The following is a 20252-nucleotide window of genomic DNA, read 5'->3' as shown; positions in this document are numbered from 1 at the left end:
CAAAGAATCATTATTCATAGTTTGCAGGCTGTTTTTGTTTCCAGCTCTCATTTGGCATGTGGGCCTCTTTGTAATCATTGCACTCAGTTGTCAGAGAGAGTAATACAATCCAGGATTCCGTCCTTAACGTGGAGAATCACCATCGTCTCTCATAAACGCTCCTACGCTGTGGACGAAACACAACCTGAAACTCTTTACAAAATAAAGGCCAACCTTCATTCACAACTGAAACCGAGACCAATCTATTATTATCTATTGGGGTCATTTATAAGATAAGATAAATACTTTAGCTACTGCAATGAATGAGTAAATATAGTAGTTAAGGTTGGACGATCAATCTCCGACTCCTGTGTTGAAGTATCTTTGGGTCAGATACTAAACCCTGAATTGCCCCCAATGCTTCCACTGGAGTAAGTGCATGTGAATGCTAGATAAAAGCGCTTAGTCATAGATAAGAGTGCTGTAGAAATATGTGTGTGTGACTGGGTGATTGTAGTAGAAAGCCTTTTGAGTGCTCAAATTGAGTAGAAAGCCGTAGACCAGTACTTGTAATCTATATATGTAGCCATTTACCAGTTAAGTATAATCATGTTTTTTTAAACTACTTTTATTTCAGGAATAATCTAAAATGTTCCAATCATGGCTTTTAATTATTTGTACACTGAAAGCGAAAGAAAAGTGCAGCTGTGGCTCTGGACATAGAGTGGGGCTCGGTAGGAAGGTTGACGCTTCAATCCCTGACTGTGTTTCAAAGCATTCTCAGGCAAGAGGCTGAACCCCAAGTCATCCATCGACATGTGAGTTTGAATGCTAGATGAAAGAGAATAGGTGGCGCAGTGAATGTTTGGAGGCTCAGGCCTGGACTGGTAACCGGTCCAGGGCATAACCATGATTATCATCGAGGAATGTTTCAAATATTTTGCACTGAAACACTCGTAATACTTTGATTTAGTCTATGGTTTTAAAAAATAACTAATCATCCATTTCCAAGTTCAGATACTATATGACCCCAGAGCAATTACAGTTTCCGCACCAATAGTCCAGTGGCTGTAGATTTATAGGAGGAACCATCATCATGAATAAAAATATCTCAGCGGTGCATATAAATATGCGTCTGGGGTCACAAATGAGCTCGTACGGTCACTTGAAAATCAGACCTGTTCCGTGCACTGCTGACATGTGGACGAGTCCCACTGTGTCTGATGAGTGTGAAAATAAAGAAAGTATTTTTAACAGTCTGAGCGGCACTCGGGGCATCTGTTCAGCACAAGCAAAAATACACAAGAGCATCTGAAGATCTGAAGCAGCAAATCACAGCTACCTTGTTGCTTCACGGAGGAGTGATTTAGAGGAAGCTTTACCTCATGCGTAAAAGGCTTCCAATCAACATGTAGGCTGCAGACCGCTGTTTGAAGCATCGCCCCTTTTTACATGGCAATCCAAGTTTAAACGTGATTTTTGTTGTGTCATTTGTGCACAATAATGCCGTGGAGCAGTACAGATTTCAGCAGCTTTAGTGGCTCTCAGAACAAAAAACAAGCAGCTCTTTGTGGCCTGTGACAAGTTGAGCGGATCTTTTGTTTGTCTGGAAAACAAAACCTCTGCAGTTCGCTGACACAGTACCTTGGTGCCTATTGTTACAGCAGCACAACAAGCCTGAGGGCATTTCAAAGCATCCAAATGTCACTGCTGTGACATGAAAACTTGAAAACTGAAAAAAGAGAGAATAAAGAGTTAAAACCTCGCAGCGTTCAGAGCAATATGGGCTCATTGATGAAGCGAAAGTGGATTAGTTGCTTGGATGGCTTGATTCTCTGGAGGATTTCTCCGGGAAGGTCAAATTACATTTGTGTGATAGTTGTTCAAGCAAGAACAGAGTACTTAATAAAAACACCCTGGTTCTGCTTGCCTGAATTAATTATTCACAGTTCAAAGCTTCCCTCTGCTTTGAAGTAATTACATCTCACAGCCAGACCACTGCAGAGAAACAAGTCACTTCCTTTTGAATTCTTCACTCACGTGTCCTGCGCCACTGTGCCTAAAGTCAAATAAATATTAATTATCCTGCTTAAAGCCATTGTTTTACAACTTATGGGCTTTACAATGAGGAACAAAGAGAATGAAAAGTGGTAGAAGTGGCTGTGTCGAATCTGAGAGGCAGAACATGAGATAAATCAGCTGAGGGGAGGGTTGTTTTTCTTGATGACGTGACTTCAGACTACAGATTAGATGAGATAAAACATGTTTAGATAGGTCTGTGGGGTTTTTTGTTTCCTTTTGTTTTTTTTGTTTTTTTACCTTCATGGGAACTTAACTTTCTTTGTACCCATAAATGTCACCAACCTCCAGTTTATTTTTTTTTTAACGTCAAACTGAAAGATCTTGGTTGCTTTTCGATCTGTGAGAATCTTTTGCGTTGAGAGCCGTCTTGATTTCTTTGTAGCATAGATTCGACATGGTGCTGGAAACATTCCTGCATTTTGGTCCATACTGACACAGCGTCACACAGTTGCTGCAGATTTCTGAGCTGCATATCCACGATGTGAATTTACCCTATGCCACATCCTAAAGGAGCTCTATTGGACTGAGATCTGGTGACTGTGGAGGACATTTCACTAGTGACGTCGCTGTCATGTTTGATGTGATGTGAGCTTTGTGACATGGCGTGTTTCCCTGTTGGAAGCAGCCATCAGACAATGAGTACACTGTGGTCATAAAGGGATGGACATGGTCAACATCAATACTGTCTGGCTGTGACTTTTACACATTGCCCAGTTGGTACCAAAGGGTCCAAAAACCACCACTAGCAGTCTGAACTGCTGATACAAGGCAGGATGGATCCAGGCTTTCATGCTGTTTGAACGTCGCAGCAGAAATTGCAGACTCATCAGGCCGGGCAACATTTTTCTATTCCTTGACTGTCCAGTTTTGATAACACCATGTAAACTTCGTGAACTTCATGCGCCGAGTTTCTGTCGTGTCACTGGCTGATTATTTGCATTAATAAGCAGCATATGTTCCACTGTGCATTTCCTTCTGAGACAAGGATGTACTAGACTGTGATGTATCTTACAGATGTCATGACAGCTCATTTCTGCTCCTTTTCAACACATCTGTGCATGCCCCTGAAGACACAGAGGAACATTGTTAGGCATCCGGTGGAATGTGTAAACGGACACATGGTCTCCATCCTGGATAGCTTTCTGCTTAAGGTCTTATTCATATTTTCACTCTTAAACATGTTATTACACTTCACACAAACATTTCTGGACACTGGATTATATGCTTAAAATAAGTGTTATGATTATAGAACCAGAGGGATTTTTTGAAAGTGTTTAAGCTATTGTGCCACTACTGAATACAGCTGGGATTGCTTTCTTTTTCTTTTTTTTGAATTGCTTCCTTAGGTATAAACACAACACTGCATCACACAAGACTGGGGAAAAAAAAGAAGAAAAAAAACATCTGGAAATGTTTTGTGCTGTGGGATCAATCCACTGAGGGTCCCACTCACAAGTTAGAACTGCATGACATAAGCAAACTTACCCATAAACCCTCTGTATTCTCCAGCTCATTTTTCAAGATGTAACACATGTGGTCGGCCTCTGATGCAATCTCTGAAAATCCGTTAATTAGTCACTTTTCTTCCCCCTTTGTTTTTGTTTTTTTCTTGTAGTTTAAACAAAGTGTCACAGAACACAGGGCACAGTGTGACGTTTTTCCATCTTGGATACCACTTGTTGCCAAACACACACACAGACACACAGAAAATCTGCAAGCTGCCGTGTCGGACACCCACTTCTCTTTCCCCCTTTCTCTCCTTTCTCAGCTCGGCTCCTTCGCTGTCACCTCCTTGGCAGGTTACCAGCGCACTGTGGCATATAAGCCTGACAAACCTTTGTGCGTGTCCCAATTTTTTTTTATTTTTTTTTTTAAAAAGCTATTCAGGAGCACAAGCGTGCCCGTATGGGTCTGTGCATGCGTGTAAATAAAGTTTCTGAGTTGTGAAAGCGACACAAAACGCAGAGATCTAAGCTTTCCCTCGTGTCCTGCAGAGACACACCCTTTGCTGTGAGTCAGGCACATATTGCACACACTTTCTATGAAAAACTGGAGCAAAATGTTAAATGCGGCGCAGATACTGACACAATATTTCCCCGCATGTGGTTCAGTTTTGAATGTGTTTCATTTCCTCGGCCGGTACACAGAATAATTGTTCCCATTCTTACGTCACAAAGAATTAAAGCAGTCAAAGGATGTAAGAATAGTCACATTTTATATAAAGTTATATACAGCATAGTTACATACATACAAATATAAAGTCTCCTCCACTTAAACTGAAAAGACTGGATTTGCTTTCAAATATCGTGCCTTTGCAGATTGCGGACATCAATAAAACCCTAATGTGCAGTCTTGAGGCTGCACTGAATGCCACAGGAATGCCAAGGTAAGCACAGCGCTGCTCGATGTTTAAACATTAACACATACCGGCATCGTTTCATCACCAAGTATGTGATAACAAGTGATAATAATACTGGATATGAGCCAATCTGCTATGAAACCCATCCCGCTCAGCTGGAGGACAATGTGACCGGGAGTAACAGCGACTCCAGGTCTGCACGGTCGAGGACGCTTACGTCCTGTTTTGTAGTGTAGCTGTGGAGAGGAACAGTTCAGCTCGGGCTCAATGGGCACAAAAAACAAGCAAACAAACAAGCAAACAAAAAAATCAAGTAATGAAATGGTCATTTTGTGGGTGTAACAAGGAAAAGAATTTTACCCTCAGCATGTGTAACAAGACTTGACTTTGTTTCCCACACACTTAAAGGAATCTGCTCCCTGGATTCTAGAGGTCAATGTTTTTTGGGGGAGTTGTTTTTGTGTGAAATACTTGCGTTAACCAGCAGCCACTGTTGGCGTAGCTTAACATTAAGACTGAATACAGGGTTATACGAAGACAGCCTGGTTCTGTACAAAAAAGTGAGAAAATCCAGCAAATGAACGGGTTGTATCTCTTGTAGGTGGACTGTGTTTCCATGGAATAAGCAAAGCAGGCAAGGACATGTTAAATAAACCTTACTTCAAGTGCTGCAATGATGGTGCTTGTGATTCTTAATCACCAGCTGACGATTAAATAGGTTTGAGCGCTGGAGATTGTTAGTGCTATGCAGGAAAAGTTGAGCAATAATCTGTGGGATACTGACAGAATCTGTGAATCATCTAAGAATTTGTAGCATCTGATGTCATCAACAGCGGTAAGAAAAGCAGTTTTGCTTGGCATCAGTCTCATTTCGGTGGGAGTGCGTGGAACCAGTTTTCGGATCAGGCACCGGTGGCTCGTTGGTGGAAAGCTGGTTCTTCCAACAGAGCTAGGCTGCTTTCTCTGCGTCCAGTCTTTGAGCAAAGATAAACTTCATTCTAAAAACATAAGAGTGGTATCAGTCTTCTAAAGAAAACCCTCCCCTAACCTTTTCTGTCAAGCGTCACATTCAATATCACATGAAAAATCTTAGTGGTCACCGGTCAACAAAAGTCCCTCAGTGCTGTCGTTCTCAGCAACACTTTGAAGGAATGATATTTTCCAAAGGTTTAAGTGCATTATTATAAAACAATACCGCAAATCTAATAAGTGCAATTAAATCGTAATGTGGTCCGCTTTGAAGTACACTCAAGGGATTTAATAACACACCACTCTACTTTTGGCCCAATTTGGGAAGAGTTTTTCTCTATTGTGGGGTTGCTTTTTTGATAATTCCCAACATTTTATTTTAGCAAAGAGTGTCACAATGCCTTTACCCAAAGTACCCCAGATGGCCACTCCTCTATCAAACACACCCAACCCTATAAAAAGCCATCATAGGTTTGGAAAAAATCCCATCTGGGGCAACCTGACCATGATCGTCCCATTAGAATGACAGAGGCAGGGCGGACCGCCAGACAAGATGCCAATGAGCAATGAGCCCTGATCTCAACCACAGAAAACCTGTGGAGTTCCTCTCCACAGATTCAGCAGCAACTCTGGGCTGCACTGACTGAAGAGTGGGCTGCCTTCCCACAGTGTTGCTGTCCATGAAGAGGTGTACTAGTGCCACAATCAATGCAGATGGCACATTCATTATGGACTGTCTTTTTTCATACCTGCAGTTATGTCACTTCAGCAAAGTATGGTGCTTATATTTTTTGGCTTTTTTTGTCCTTTTTTGTTCATTTTGTCATTATTAAGTTAGGATATCCATTAAAAGCTAATGAGAAGCAATATATGAGTGGACATTTGCATACCACTCAAACTATACCAGCAAATTTACAAAGAAATGCAGTGGTGTGGTGTAAAATCCCTTGAGTGTACATGAAGTACACTCCAGTACTTTAAGTAATGTATAAACATTGCTTAAGTTGTGACTTCATGACAGGTTCTCTACCAGTTTAGACAACACTGCATTTTAAAGAAAATGTGCTACATAAAAAGAGACTGCGTTTTAAAAAGATACAGCATGTATGATACTTCATGAAGGCTACCTCAGATCTTTAAAGGACACTCCAAAATATCCCTGTGACTTAATAAGAGCAGCACACACACACACACACACACACACACACAAATAAAAGTGTTTTCATCTCTAAGCAAATAAAGGCACAGCTCTGGTATCAAGGCTCCAAGAAGCAGTCCATTCCCTCACAGCACAATGCCGTCTGTGTTACAAGTCAGCACCTCGTTATGCTGGACCTGGCCCATCTGCCGGTGGAACAGTCCCTGTTTCTGGGTCCTCCAGCAATGGTTGTTTCGTCCCAGTGTGATACTCTTAATGCTGGGCAGATGGGTCAGCATGTTAGCTGGCAAGGATGCTACGCCAGAACCGGTCAAATTCAGCTCCTGCAGAGAGTCTAGCCCACTAAACACTGTGGGGCTCAGGCTCTTGAGCTTCGGGTTGTTTGAGAGATCCAGAACTTGCAGGCTCTGGAGACCTTTGAAGCTCATTGGCCTGATGTGTTCGAGTTCGGGGAGGCCACTCAGAGATAAATAAACCAGATCTTTCAGCTGAGCAAAGGCTCCCTCTGTGATTTGTCTGATGGGGTTTCCATCCAGATTGAGATACCTCAGAAGAAGTCCCGCCAGGCTCGGCACGCTCGACAGCTGGTTTGACGACAGAGTTAAGCTCTGGATGTGTAAAACTCGGCCGTACAAAGCAGCAGAGACTGAAACAAGCTTGTTTTGAGACAGATCCACACTAACAGGTTCACCGTGAACCTTGGAAGCAAACACCTCCAAGTCAAACTCCCGGAAGCTGTTGTGGCTGAGGTCAACTTCAACCAGGGGGAGCCCAGAGAAACAGCTCGGCGAGAGGCTCTCCAAGCTGTTGTGGCTCAGATCCAAAGACTCCAGATAACGCAGCTTGGACAGTGCGCTGGGGCTTATCTGGAAGTATGAAGGAAGGAAACAAGTTAACAAAGATAAAAAGAAGGAATAAACACTGAGCAGTAAGCTGCAAGTAAATATTTTCATTTATTTTGTGAGACTGGTGGAGCTTGCACCATAATGGGACCAGAAAGGGCAAATACTTGAGCTGTTATCTCTGACGCTAGAAGAGGTGTTAGCTACAGAGCTGCATGTCCATTGTGCTCCATTAGCGGTCCAGTGAACTGTGAAAAAGGTTTTAACTGGCTTCGTCTATCTCTCTCAACACTCCGCTCTGTGTATCAGACTCCATCAATTTTGTGTCCTTAAAAACTTGAGATAACACTCCAAACTAGCTGGCAGTAGGGAGCAGGTCTGAGCTGCGTATGTCTGAATCTAAGTGAGAATAAGCTGGTAGAATTTACAAAACACTGCAGATTCAGCCCAAGTTATAAATCTTTGTTTAAAAAACAGGCATAAAAAAATTTGACTTTGACTAGGCCAAAAACCTTCATTTTGTTATTTTTTTTTTAGCCATTTAGAGGCTGACTTGCTGGTGTGTTTCAGATTATTGCCCTGCTGCAAAACACAAGTGTGTTTGAACTTCAAGGCTTGAACTGATAGCCGGACATTCTCCTTCAGGATTTTCTGGTAAAGAGCAGAATTCATGCTTGCTGTAACTGATTACGGTAAGTCGTCCAGGTCCTGAAGTAGCAAAGCATCCCCAGACCATAACACTACTACCATCGTGTCTAACTGTTGATATGATGTACTTTTTATGAAATGCTGTGTTAGGTTTGTGCAGATGTAACAAGACTTTCCACAAAGTTCAGCTCTTCCTTCGTCAGTCCACAGAATATTTTTCCAAGTCCTCGGGATCATCAACATGTTTTTGGCAAATGTGAAACAAGCCTTTGGTTCGTTGTTTATGGTCACCAGTGGCTTTCTCCTTGAAACTCTCCCATGGATGCACTTTTGCCCAGTCTCTTTCTTTATTGTTAAACTCTGATCTTAACTGAGGCAAGTGAAGCCTGCAGTTCCTTAGATGTTGTTCTGGGTTCTTTTGTGATCTCCTGGATGAGTTATGGAAGTGCTCTAGCTATAAAGTGGTCACCACCACTGTTCCAAGTTTTCTCCACTTATGGAGAATGGCTACCAGTATGGTTCACTGGGGTCCCGAAGCCTTAAAAACAGCTTAGTAACCCCTTTCAGACCGACAAGTGTCTGTAACTGTTTCTCAGTTTCTTTAGATAGTGATTATAATGTGCTGCTTTCTGAGATCCTTTAGCCTACTTGTCAGACAGCTTTTATTTAACAGATTTCTTGATTCAACAGGACTAGCAGTTATCAGGTGTGGGTGTGGCTAGTGAAATTAAACTCAGCTTTCCTAAATATGTGGTGAATCTTTGGCAAATCATGATTTAACAGGGGACAAATCCCTTGTTACACAAAGCCAGGTAGGTTTGGACAGCTTTTTTTCCCTTAAGAAACATTCATTTAAAAACTTCTTTTTGTATTTACCCTGGTTATATTTTACTAATATTAAAATTTGTTTGATGATCTGAAAGAAAAAATAAGAAATCAGGAATGAGGAAAATACTTTTTTTTTTTACAGCACTGTACCAGAAGATTATTACACTATTACTATAATCCTCCCAATTGGAGCGTTGGCGTGCTCGATGGGTTTAGGTTAAACTTTTAGGTCAAACTATTGTAACTCTTGAACTACTGGCGCAATAACAAAACTTCCAATGGCTCCTGAAAGCAGCAACTCTGTGCTTTTCAGTGATATAAGGGTCATTACGGTAATCCCAGGCAAGATGCCACATCAAAATCTGGGCAAATAACACAGAAAGCAACACAGCAAATGACAAAAACAAAACAATTAAAAAAAAAAAAAACAAAAAAAAAAAAACAGTAAAAAGAACCAGAATGCCTGAAAAACCACCAGTGAAAGTTGAGTCTTTAGTGGGTCAAGGACATATATAGGAGTTCTTTAAACTACTTACCTTTGTAATGTGGTTGCTGCTGAGGTCCAAACTGATGAGGGTGGTGTAGCCTGGACCAGCCAACATAGTGTCACTGAGTGGGCCCATTTCATTGGAGGACAGGTCCAAGTGAGCAGTGTCCAGCGGGATTGGTATGGGCATGGAGGCGCTGGGTCCCAGCCCTCGGCAGTCCACTTTGGTCAAGCTGAAGCTGTCGAAGAGACCAAAGCTTTCCACTTCACAATGGCAACCAGGATGGCAGTTCTTAACGGCGCTGGACTGGGCGTCCGCCAGCAGCGAGAGACCGAGCCACAGCAAAAGAGCCATTATTCTCTGGAGAGAGAACAAATTCACTATTTACATTAACAGCCCTCTTAACAACACTCCTGCCTGCCAGGTTAAAAACGGTTCCTGGGCACAGTTGCCATCTGGAGAAACTGCACCTCTCACTCACCATCAAATCCAACCTTGCCTGAACTACCGAACAGAGTACCTGGATTTTAGAAATTTGAGGAGCTGTGAAGGCTTTTGTATAGCTCTGAGAAAAAGACTTCACGCTTTTATTTGTGCAACTTGAGTAGCCCCAATTTCCCCCTTCTCTGTCTCTCTCCCTCTCTCTTTTGGCTTCCCAATGGGTGTGACCTAATTTCTTTGATCAATGAGTTCATTTGCACTTTCTTAGTCAACTCACTAGAATGCATACGCATAGTTATAAAACTGAGTGTATCGTAAATCTTTGATCCATTTTGAAATTAGGGAGAAAAAAAAAAAAGAGAGATGTGCCCACATCCTCTGAGCCTCGATGTATTAAGAAGACACAGTCAGAAACAATTTCTCCTTCTGAAATGCTATTTCCATGTGACTCCACTGTAAAGCACAATAAATATGGAAAGAAACTTTATAAATGAAATGACTGAAATTTAAAAATTGCTCCACAATTTTAGAAAGCTTTAAAAAGAGAATAAATTGCAGAATAAATATATAATCATCCAATAAAAATACTGCAAAACTGAACCAAGACCAAACCAGAGAATAGCCGGTCATACCTATATTCAGCTCTTGTGTGCTCCCTCTGTGTGTATTGGAATGAATGGGAGCTTAACAGTGTCTAGTCACACAGTTCAACTAAGGCAACAAGTATACTCACTCACTCTCTCACACACACACACACACACACACACACACACACACACACACACACACACACACACACACACAGAAAATGGACAGAGGTTAAGAGTTGTGTAATAGTTAGAAGTGAAAAGTCATGGTGAAGTTGTTGCATGCGTTACACAGAAGAGTATGTGTTAAAAGATAAAACCTGCAGCTTTGCACCAGTATAGCTATGAGAAAATGACACCCTTGCCCTCCTGTTTTTAAATAAGTAAACTAGAATAACTGTCATGTTGTTAAAAATTAAAAAAAAAAAAAAAAACTCTTACAAGTTCCACTTTTTTATTGGACATTACCAAGAGCACAAAATTCAGTATGAATGAATTTAATTTTAAGGCTTTCCAATAAATGCAAAATGCATTTTCAGTAACACCTAGAAAGAGTTAAAATTTATTCCCCTTACATTATGTATGAGCGTGCCGATTACAACGGGCTCAAAGTCTGCTCAGCCAAAGCCGCTCACCTCTGTGCAGTGTTTGGCTGTTTTGACCCCTGTACACACTGCTATTGGTTAATCTGTAAAAGCGATAGAAAGCCGTGACTGTGCGTTCCAAGTGCGGACTGTGCACGTCCCCCGAGCTGCACGTTTTGACCAGACATGAAGGGGCATGTTGGAACGCTGAGTTCTTTACAAGCAGCACAGTTCACATGCAACTTTTTTTTTTTTTAAACTAAAAGGCTCATTCACCCAATCACACACACTCACATAGATGCATCAGGAGCAACTTTGGAGTTCAGTATTTTGCCCAACAGTTCAACATGCAGACGCAAGTAGCCACAAATTTGATCATCCAACTTTCCAATTGGTAGACAATTTACCTCCTAAGCCACAGCCGCTAATGAATTCATTTAAGAAAGATCTCTCTGAGTCTACATTTAAAATCTTATGTATGAAAACTGATTGTCATAAAGAATGGCTTAGGTCTACTGATTTTCCAGTTGAAGTGCATTAGCAACACTGTTTACTTTCACGACAAACAATTTTTATCATTGTTTTTTATCAATGACTTTTTTCCCCCAGATGAACACAAGAAAAAAACTGAAAAAACTGTGATGAAATGTACGACACTTTTGTCATCAAATAAAAACTAGATGAAAATATTTTGGAGATACAAAATCCAATCAGAACATTATTTATTTTCTTTTTTTTTTTTTAAATGGGAAATGGTACAGCTGGCTCCACCCATGTGTGGGCGGAAGAGAAGTGCAGACATAAGGACAAAATTCACATTTAATATCAAGGAAAATAAGACTAGGACTAAAACCGAATCAAAATTCATTAACACTGGTTAGCAGACCATAGAGAGCTAGTTTCTATTAGTTTCAGACTTGGATTTAGTTTTTATTATTTATGATTGTGTGGAGGACATATGTCAGAGGCAAGATTTCAGTACAGGTATTACAAAAAAAACAATGAAAGCAGTTGACTCTCAGTCTTGTAGACATCTAAAGTCTCAAAAAGCAAGTCCATGAATGTCTCATAAGGCAAGTTTTGATCAAATTTAAGGATATTTCTTCCAAATTTTTGTAGTTCACAGAATCCTTTCAGTTTATTTTAATTTTTTTCAAAAGGTCTTTTATATTTATTTTAGTTACCTAAAATGTTTTTCACATCCAGTTTTAGTAAACTAAAATGACCTTGGTCTGTTGTCAGATGGAGGCAGTGACCAAAGTATGTGGTACAACCGGTCTGTGGGCTGCTCGTGCTTGTGCTGTTGCTGGTTCACCAGCCAGGCGTGGAGAACAGTGAGGTTATAACACATAAAGTCCTCAAGTGAGTGTTAGAAGCAATGAAAGCACTGCTGCCACCGTCTGTGCTTTTCATACTGTATTTTTGATATTCAATGTTTTTTTTTCCAATAAGCTCAATTATACAGGTTTTTTTTATGAGTTTACAGGAGCACATTGAACACCCCTAGATGTAGGCTCTACGTAGGCACACGGACACAGAACTTTTACTTCACCTCAACCTGGAACTACAGAGAGGAATGCTATAGGCAAACTATGGCTACGTCCACACTAATGCGTTTTCGTATCGTTTTCTCTCCGTTTTGGCCTCCCGTCCACACTGAGACTGCGTTTTGAAAACGCTCTCGAAAACGAATACACTTGAAGACGGTGCTTCGCGTCGCAGTGTTGACAGCGAAAATGGAGACTTTCGAAAACGATGACGCATTTTAGTCATGTGATGCAGTCATGTGACCAATTCAACAAAGATAGCGGAGGGCATTATACAGCAGTTGTTTTGTTTGCTCTCAATTTTGACAGCCCTATTAAAGATTGATATCAATTTGTACATGCTTCAAATAATTTAATTCTCACTCTTTTGCAACTTTGTACTTTTGTGTTACTCGCAGCAACAACTCCACCTCATTGTTAGTCCATTTAAAAAAAACTTTTGCCACGACGTTTCAACGAGCCAGAAAGTAAATAAACGGCAGACAGAAATGAGGCAGGCCGAATCTTCTTGCGTTTCACGCATGCGCAATGCTGGAACGTAAGCGTTTTCGGCCATTTCAATGTGGACGCACAACTCTGTGAAAATGACTGAAAACGCTAGTGTGGATGCGGAGCGTTTTCAGACGAAAACGTCATTTTCAAATCTATCCGGGCGAGTGTGGACGTAGCCTATATGTGGAAAACTGTAAAACCAAGTGCTCTTCAGCAGTTTGTCACTTCTGTGGTTATCCAGCCACTTTCATCAACCCTTCTCCCCCTCCTCCACTGTTCGCTCCCTCTGCATTAGTGCTGAACTTTCTGCGCCAGGTGTGCTTCCCAGCTTCTTGCCAATAAATCTCAGCTAACAGCAAACCACTGCAGGCAGCGCCTCCAGATCAGACACATTCTAACTGCTGCAATTATCCAACAGCAGCACGAGCTACAAAAGCCCCCGTGAGAGGGCAATTGGCAAAGGACTGTGAAATCAGCCTCCGACATGTTCTCGCTTTCAGAGGTCTTCTCACACCTCTTCATCCCGTGAAAGCCGCACATTAACCTCTGCTGGCCCCTGAGGATTTATCAGCCATTAGTTATATATGAACACATGCACAGTGATTATTTTTATGGGATCAATCTTATCTTTGCAAGAGTTTTGCAAAATATTATCACAGTGTTGCTCAATTTGCTGTAGTGTGATCAGACTTATCAGATAAATGTGTCAAAAGTCAATCGAAAAGCATCGCTTTTATTTGCCTGCAAGCAAAATCCTTGTGTAAGTTCAAGTAAAAGATTTTCTACTGTGTCTTCTTTATCTAAATGTAACCAAATTTGTAGAATACAAATATAGTGCAGGCACATTTTAAAGCGTTACTTATCTAACTATCTCTCTATTTAGTCCTCCCATTTAAAATGTATTTATTTCCACCTGAGTCAGACCTCTTTGAGCCCCCAATGTGTTTAGCATCCTCCGGTGCTCTGATGTATTCGTTATGTCACTGAGACTTCTCTGTCCCAATTTAATCTTCAAGCTGAAGACTAAAAAGTGTGTAATTAGAAGATGGATGCTGCACTAATCCTTTTAAGCCAAATTAGTGCATGACAATGAGGTGGAGATGAGAAGTTTGAATTAAACCAGCACTGCTTAAGTGTTTTAAAACAATTAGGTGCCAATGAAACGCCAGCAGTTCTGGCGAATAAATAAAATCTGAGGCAAAGAGACTAATCACATTCATCCCAATGCACTCTGAAAAGCTAGCAGGACAGTACTTCAGAATAAAAATAACTCGCTGGATGTTTATCTGGATGGCCTCTTTACACAGGTAATTGTAGTATGTGATCAATTTATACACATATATATTAGTAGAAATTACCAAAAAGTTTGCAAGCTGGTAGAATAATCATCAGCAGGTACAGCATGAAAATGCTGCTTACATAGCCATGCAGCAGTAATAGTAATCTAGTACTGTAGCCAAAACTAGCTGCCTGAGACATCAGTCAGTTAGTATCAGCCCATTCAACCAGGAAAGATTAACTCTGGGTAGTTTAGAAGTAGTGTCATTCTGCAGTTTTCATAGGTTTACATCTCTTGACTAAGCAGGTACTAAACACTAAAATAGTCTTTATCTTGCCAGCTCCTTACAAGGTCGGTTTGATATTTGATAACACAAATATGGAGGAAAGAAAAAAAACACCAGATAACTCCTCCCCTGCATGTACTCCCCCCCTGCATGTACTCCCCAGGTGGTATCCTGTCCTAGACCATCCTGACTATTTGGAGAAGGTAATTTAAGCTGCTACCCCTTTTCCCCCCAACAGGTCACCACATCACATGGTCTTTTTGTAGTGCTTTTACTGCTTTTAGCTGTCAGTGTGATTAGAAAAGTGCTACAAAAAGTTGAATTTACTGCATCACATTACCTGTGCCTGATAAGATATAACACTTCTATACTGCCAGAAGATGGCAATAATGAATAAAGAAATTAAGAAAAAAAATGGAAAAAAAAAACCTAGGACAATAACGTCAGTATGGAATTTCACAAACCTAAAAGGCTACGCCTTTGATACCGCCTGTGGATTTGTTGCTGCTATACAAATAGTACAACCATGCAGGAGGACATGCAAAGGGTTGGTGTGCCAGAAGAGGATGCTAAGGACAGGGTGAGATGGAGGCAGATGAGCCATAACCAAAAGAAGAAGATGAAAACACAAAGAGGAAAAATAGGCAAAGCCAAACACAATTACAGCAAAGGAATTTTGAGAAAAAAACTACTAATAATAACAAATAGGCGATCTAGCACAAACCTTACTGCTGGGTAGTGCTAGCATAAAAACCCCAAACTCTGCTACAACTGTGCACTGTTGGCCAAAAAGTACTGTTGCTTGAATTGCCCATCCTGAGCGAGAAAGGCCAAATTTCTCTGACGCTGTCCAGATTTAATCTTGTTTTGGCCTGAAGCTGAAATCTGTCAAATAGGCCAATTTTTCCCAGCACTAGCCCAATCATTTCCACCTTTCTAATGCAACTTCAATATATTGTTTGTTCATTTTTTGTTTATATATAGAAAAAAAATAAAAAAAAAATAAAAATAAAGAATACTCACCGATTTAACAATGATAGTATTGTTGGAGGGGACATAATCAATATCGGCTCCAAAAAAAATATCGGTCAAGCTCAAAGGAGGGGATTTGGACTGCATCAGTAAATGTGAAGAAAATGTGAGTGCAGAGCTTTTATTTGCTTCTATTTTCATCTATATATCCTCTTCTCTCTCATTTATGGCTTTGTGTCAGTGTCAGAGTTTCTCTTCCTCTTTTTCGTCGTAAAAAGCCGACCAAACGCTCGCAAAAAGTGCCGCAGCTCTGTCAGCATTGCCACAACTTAAACCGTCGTGCCATGCCCTGCGAGAGGGGAGGCGGGTACCCACGCACTGCACGGACACCTCTGTCTGCAGATCAAATTTCCTGCAGCTGTACGTGGCAGAGCTGGGGGTGGGGTGGGTTGGGGGGTCTTTTGCTTAAATACACTAGAATAACTTTAAAAAAAAAAACCTCACATGCTCATTTCCAAGAACAGTTTACATACTTTTATTGCCAACCCCGCCCCTCTCAGCTGTCACTGCAGCTCTGCGTGTCACCTCAGCGCGCATCGTTCACAGCAGACAAGCACCATAAAGTTTATTTCTCCCTCTGTGTCCGGACAGCATGAGCTAACGACACGCAAGAGCCCGGTCGGGTCAGTCGGGACACCAGGGGCGGTTTCTTAAACAGAGGCAAACGTGAAATCTGAGCTGGCCAGATGTCTCACCCTCCTCTGCTCAGGGCTCTCTGTCCGACAACATTTAACAGCTTGGAAGACAAAAAAATAAGCAGACGAAGAAGGGAGAGGGTGAAGAAGGGAGAGGGTAAAAAAGAAGAGGGGGAAAACGCGACTTTGTTACTTTTCTCATTACTCTGTGTTTCCAGGAACTTACTTTGGTGCCTTCCATCCAGGCAGTCCGCTTTTCGGCTGCTTTTTTTCACTTCACCGCTCCCATTTTCCAGCCCCCCGCCGCTCTCTCGTGCCCCGCTGGCTCGTCTGTCTGCTAGTCGTCATGAGCTCTGCAAAACCCCTCTGACAGTATGCTCTGCTCCGCCGCAGTAAACTATCAGGAGCTGGAAACACCGGGACACACTCGTCTGTTCCCATCCCATAAAGTCCTCCTCCACTCCGCTTTAGCGCCCACTTAAAAAAAAAAAGAAAAAAAAAGAAGCTAGCTAGAAAAAAACAGCACTCTTCCTGTTTGTTACCGCCAAAACAAAATGTTTCAAATAGAGCTTACAGAAGAATTTATTACATTTTATCGACTATATTAGAAGCACGGGCCTTCAGGATGGCTTTTTATTATTAGTTTTTATTAGCAATTTTTTAATAGCGAATAGTCAGCTAGGTTATCTCGGCTCCTGTTGCCATGGTTCCTGTACAGGTTAAGATGTGCCCTTAGCTAGCTAATCTCTATACAGAAACATATCATAATCATCTTAATAAATATATTTACCCATTTCGTATTAGAAACGGGGATAATTTACACACTGAAACTGTTTCAGAGGTCTCACCCAGGCTCGCCCTGAAAGAATTTTTTTTTAAAAAAAGCTCACGTTTTTATTTTGAAAGGATCGCTAGTACGAGTTTCCGCTTTCTCGATGCCGAGCTCCGTGCGCCCTCTAGTAGCAGTGGAGAAAAACAAACACGCGCGGAAAGAAACGCTGAAAGCATGGTTGAGCAACAAGGCGGTTTGTTTCATTTGGCCTCAGCCACACGTCTTGATGAAACTGATAAAAAAAATAAATAAACAAAGAATAATAGTTCATGTGAACGGAAACCCAGACCTTTCCTGTCGCGCTTTTTTTCCTAGCGTTTTTTGGTGTGCAGGCAAATAAGTTTGAGGCGTACAAGACAATGCCTACAGAAACGGTTATCTGTTTAATTTGTCTCATCGTAGTCTCATCGTCCAAATACAAGCATGACAACTAAATAAATGACTAAGTCAACCATCCTACACAGGCCAAATCTGTGGAGATTTTGTGTTACACCCTGTTATCCTGACATGGAACACTTCTCTCATAATGCAGGAGCAAAAACACAGAGGTCAAGTGTGATAATGAACATCTGTTGGTATGCAAACAATGCTGAAGGGCCCCCGGCTCTCTCTATCTGCACCCTTAAGGTCCATTGTTTTCCTCGTGAGAGCATTACAGCACCATGGCACACACCCATACGGTTACCCGCACACACACATGCACCAACACTCCCAGGGGTGCACACAAACTGAGGCCAGCATTGAGGAACTGTACAACTATTGTTTTTTCCCCGCAAACAAAAAGGTATGCAGTACAGTAAGTTCTGCAGGAAAGCTGGTCATATTTTTTGCGTGTTTTGTGCAAACACTGTCACACGCATAGACCTCTTGCATCTTTTTTTGGCAATAAAAGGGTCTTCAGGTTTGTCAAAAGATCAGAACTTGCTCAAGACCCTAACACTAATCCTAGTCTAATGAAATCAAACCAGTAAACCAGCTCTCTTTCTTCTTGTTTTTCTCCTGCCATGGCATACTGCTTATTAAAGGATTAGAAGCCTGCTGAACACAGCCCCCTAGGCCCAGTTGGTCGAGGGAGGCCTTGAGTACTGCTTGAAATGAAAATGAAACATACACCAACCAATGAAGAGATGCAAAATGTACCAAACTGAGACAAAAACATCTGTAATAAGAGACAAAACGACCCCAAAGATACACAGAATAGTTCAAAAAGACCGAAATGGAACACGAATGTGAGATAAACACAAGCAAAAGTGCAATATAGCCAAAGCCGAGCCACACAGTCGCTGCAAAGAGATTTCAAACAAGGACACACAAAGTGATACAAAATCACACTAAGTGTCTGCACGACACATCATTGGAGACACAAAGGAAATAGAAATCACTTCTGTGTGGTTTGCTCCCACTGCGAGTTCAGGTGTTTGGGTAATATGAGTGGGTGCCTTTTGTGCTCAGGGAGCATTGTTTCATAATCTGTCCATTCTACAACAGTCATAACAGCCAGAGTGAACCTAACAACAAGTTTGTGATCGCTGGGTCGTTCTGTTATTTCAATGTCAGTGTCAACTGTGGAAACAGTGCAGGCTGTAAAATCCTCCTTGGTTACAATCCCAGTGTTCAGGGGCGTGTTACAGTATCTGAAACTGAAAAACATTACTTATCATTCATGCTAGTGGGATTTTTTTTTTTTAAGATAACAAGAAAAACCTTTATTCATGTGGCAAAATTCAAATAATAGATTATAGGGTAGGCAAATGATTAAGCAGGTGGAGATTAAACCTCCTGAATAATGTTTGCAGAGGAATAAACCAGAAGGGTAAAACCAACATCGCTGCTCAGATGTTTGAAAAGAACAAACGCCCAGTTAGGTTTATTCAGAGCAACGTGCTGTAGTAATAAAAGTACAAGGACTCAGAGGCAGTTGTAACAAGGCGTTACCAAAAGTTAGAAATCTTGCTCATTTCTTCTGTTAGTCTATTCCAGTTATACCTGTTAGAAGTTCAAATCAATCCAATTTTAGCAGTGTCCAGTAAAGACATCTGAGAAAAAAGTTACATATGACACATTTTTAAATAAAATAAAGAAAAGAGATTTAAAAAAATCCATTTACTGTTAAGTTATTCTGACAGCTTTAAAGTGCTTAATAAATTCATCAGAGCACCACCGAGTGTGAGGTTTGGTTAATAGTTAATTCACCAGTATACACAAGCTCTTTGATTGAAATCATATACTTATTGTCAAATTCACTGAGTTACAAAAAAAGGGAAAAGAAAAAACAGTAAGCCACATTAGTATTACTTTTATATTACTTATAATACATATTTACTTGAATTCGTGAACAAAGACAGTAGTTTAAGTGGTTGAATGTTGTGCTTTGGCTAAAGTAATAATCATCATCATCATAAAGAACTAAAATATTTGAGTTTTCCTGATTTTTATTTTATTTATTTATTTTTTTGAATAGGTGGTTTAATAAATTTGTACTGCATATGCGCCTAACTGAGCATGTGCAGAGGGAGTGCAATGCTCGGGCTTGATTTTGCCTTTTAGTGTTAAGTGTTATAAACCAGCCCGTGTTTCAAATGTCCGTGGTTTTCCCTTTAAGACGGGTTTAACTGTGAGGGAAACAATAATTTTCTTTACTGAGCGGGTTAATTACATTAGGTTATATTAGCCAGAAAGTCTTTTGACGTCAAGGAGGGAAAATATGAACAAGCAGTGGAGGACTTGTCCACTAGATGACACCAGAGCTCATTAAAAAAAAAACACTATGCGCTTAAGTTTAAAAAAAAAAATTATTATTACTTTTTTATTATTATTTTATTTATTCATTTTTTCTCACTTTAATCACAGAAAATAACAGCTGCAGTTTTGCTGACCCCGCCACTTAAATATAACTTGGCTCCCTTAAAAAGAGAATTGTACTTTACCTTGCTAAATGAAGACTTTGACATGACAGAACAGAGCTCCTAAAACTCAGAACAACTTCTTTAGCATAAGCAGCATTCAAGGCAGTGTTTGGCTTGTTAGTGGGAGTTTCTGTGCCTTGGACGACGCAAAAAGTCCAAGGCCTTTGAAAATACTCTCCTCCCTGGTGTCTCCATTACTTGTCTCCTCATTATTCTATTTTATCGGTCCAAGGGCATGTTTATTCATCCTTCTCCTTCGTGCCCACACTGCATTTCC

At 40.9% G+C, this 20252-nt stretch overlaps 1 protein-coding gene across 3 annotated transcripts; it reads right to left on the bottom strand.

Moving 5' to 3' along the window:
- Nucleotides 1-3929: 3929 nt before the first annotated feature.
- tsku (tsukushi small leucine rich proteoglycan homolog (Xenopus laevis)) lies at nucleotides 3930-16719 on the bottom strand. Of its 3 annotated transcripts, none has more exons than XM_040008958.1 (3): nucleotides 16464-16719; nucleotides 9403-9714; nucleotides 3930-7414 (listed from the first exon to the last, which is right to left on the bottom strand). In XM_040008958.1, exons 1-3 carry the CDS (start codon nucleotides 16476-16478, stop codon nucleotides 6674-6676), a joined length of 1068 nt encoding a protein of 355 aa, XP_039864892.1. In that variant the 5' UTR covers nucleotides 16479-16719; the 3' UTR covers nucleotides 3930-6673. The 3 variants fall into 3 exon arrangements, with proteins under 3 accessions (XP_039864892.1, XP_039864891.1, XP_039864893.1); XM_040008957.1 differs by lacking the exon at nucleotides 16464-16719 and adding an exon at nucleotides 15594-15945; XM_040008959.1 differs by lacking the exon at nucleotides 16464-16719 and adding an exon at nucleotides 10428-10827.
- Nucleotides 16720-20252: the final 3533 nt, after the last annotated feature.

Source organism: Simochromis diagramma, unplaced genomic scaffold (assembly GCF_900408965.1).
Source record: "Simochromis diagramma unplaced genomic scaffold, fSimDia1.1 OVJJ01000344.1, whole genome shotgun sequence".
Classification (NCBI taxonomy): Eukaryota; Metazoa; Chordata; class Actinopteri; order Cichliformes; family Cichlidae; genus Simochromis; species Simochromis diagramma.
This window is presented reverse-complemented; position numbering and strand designations above follow the sequence as displayed.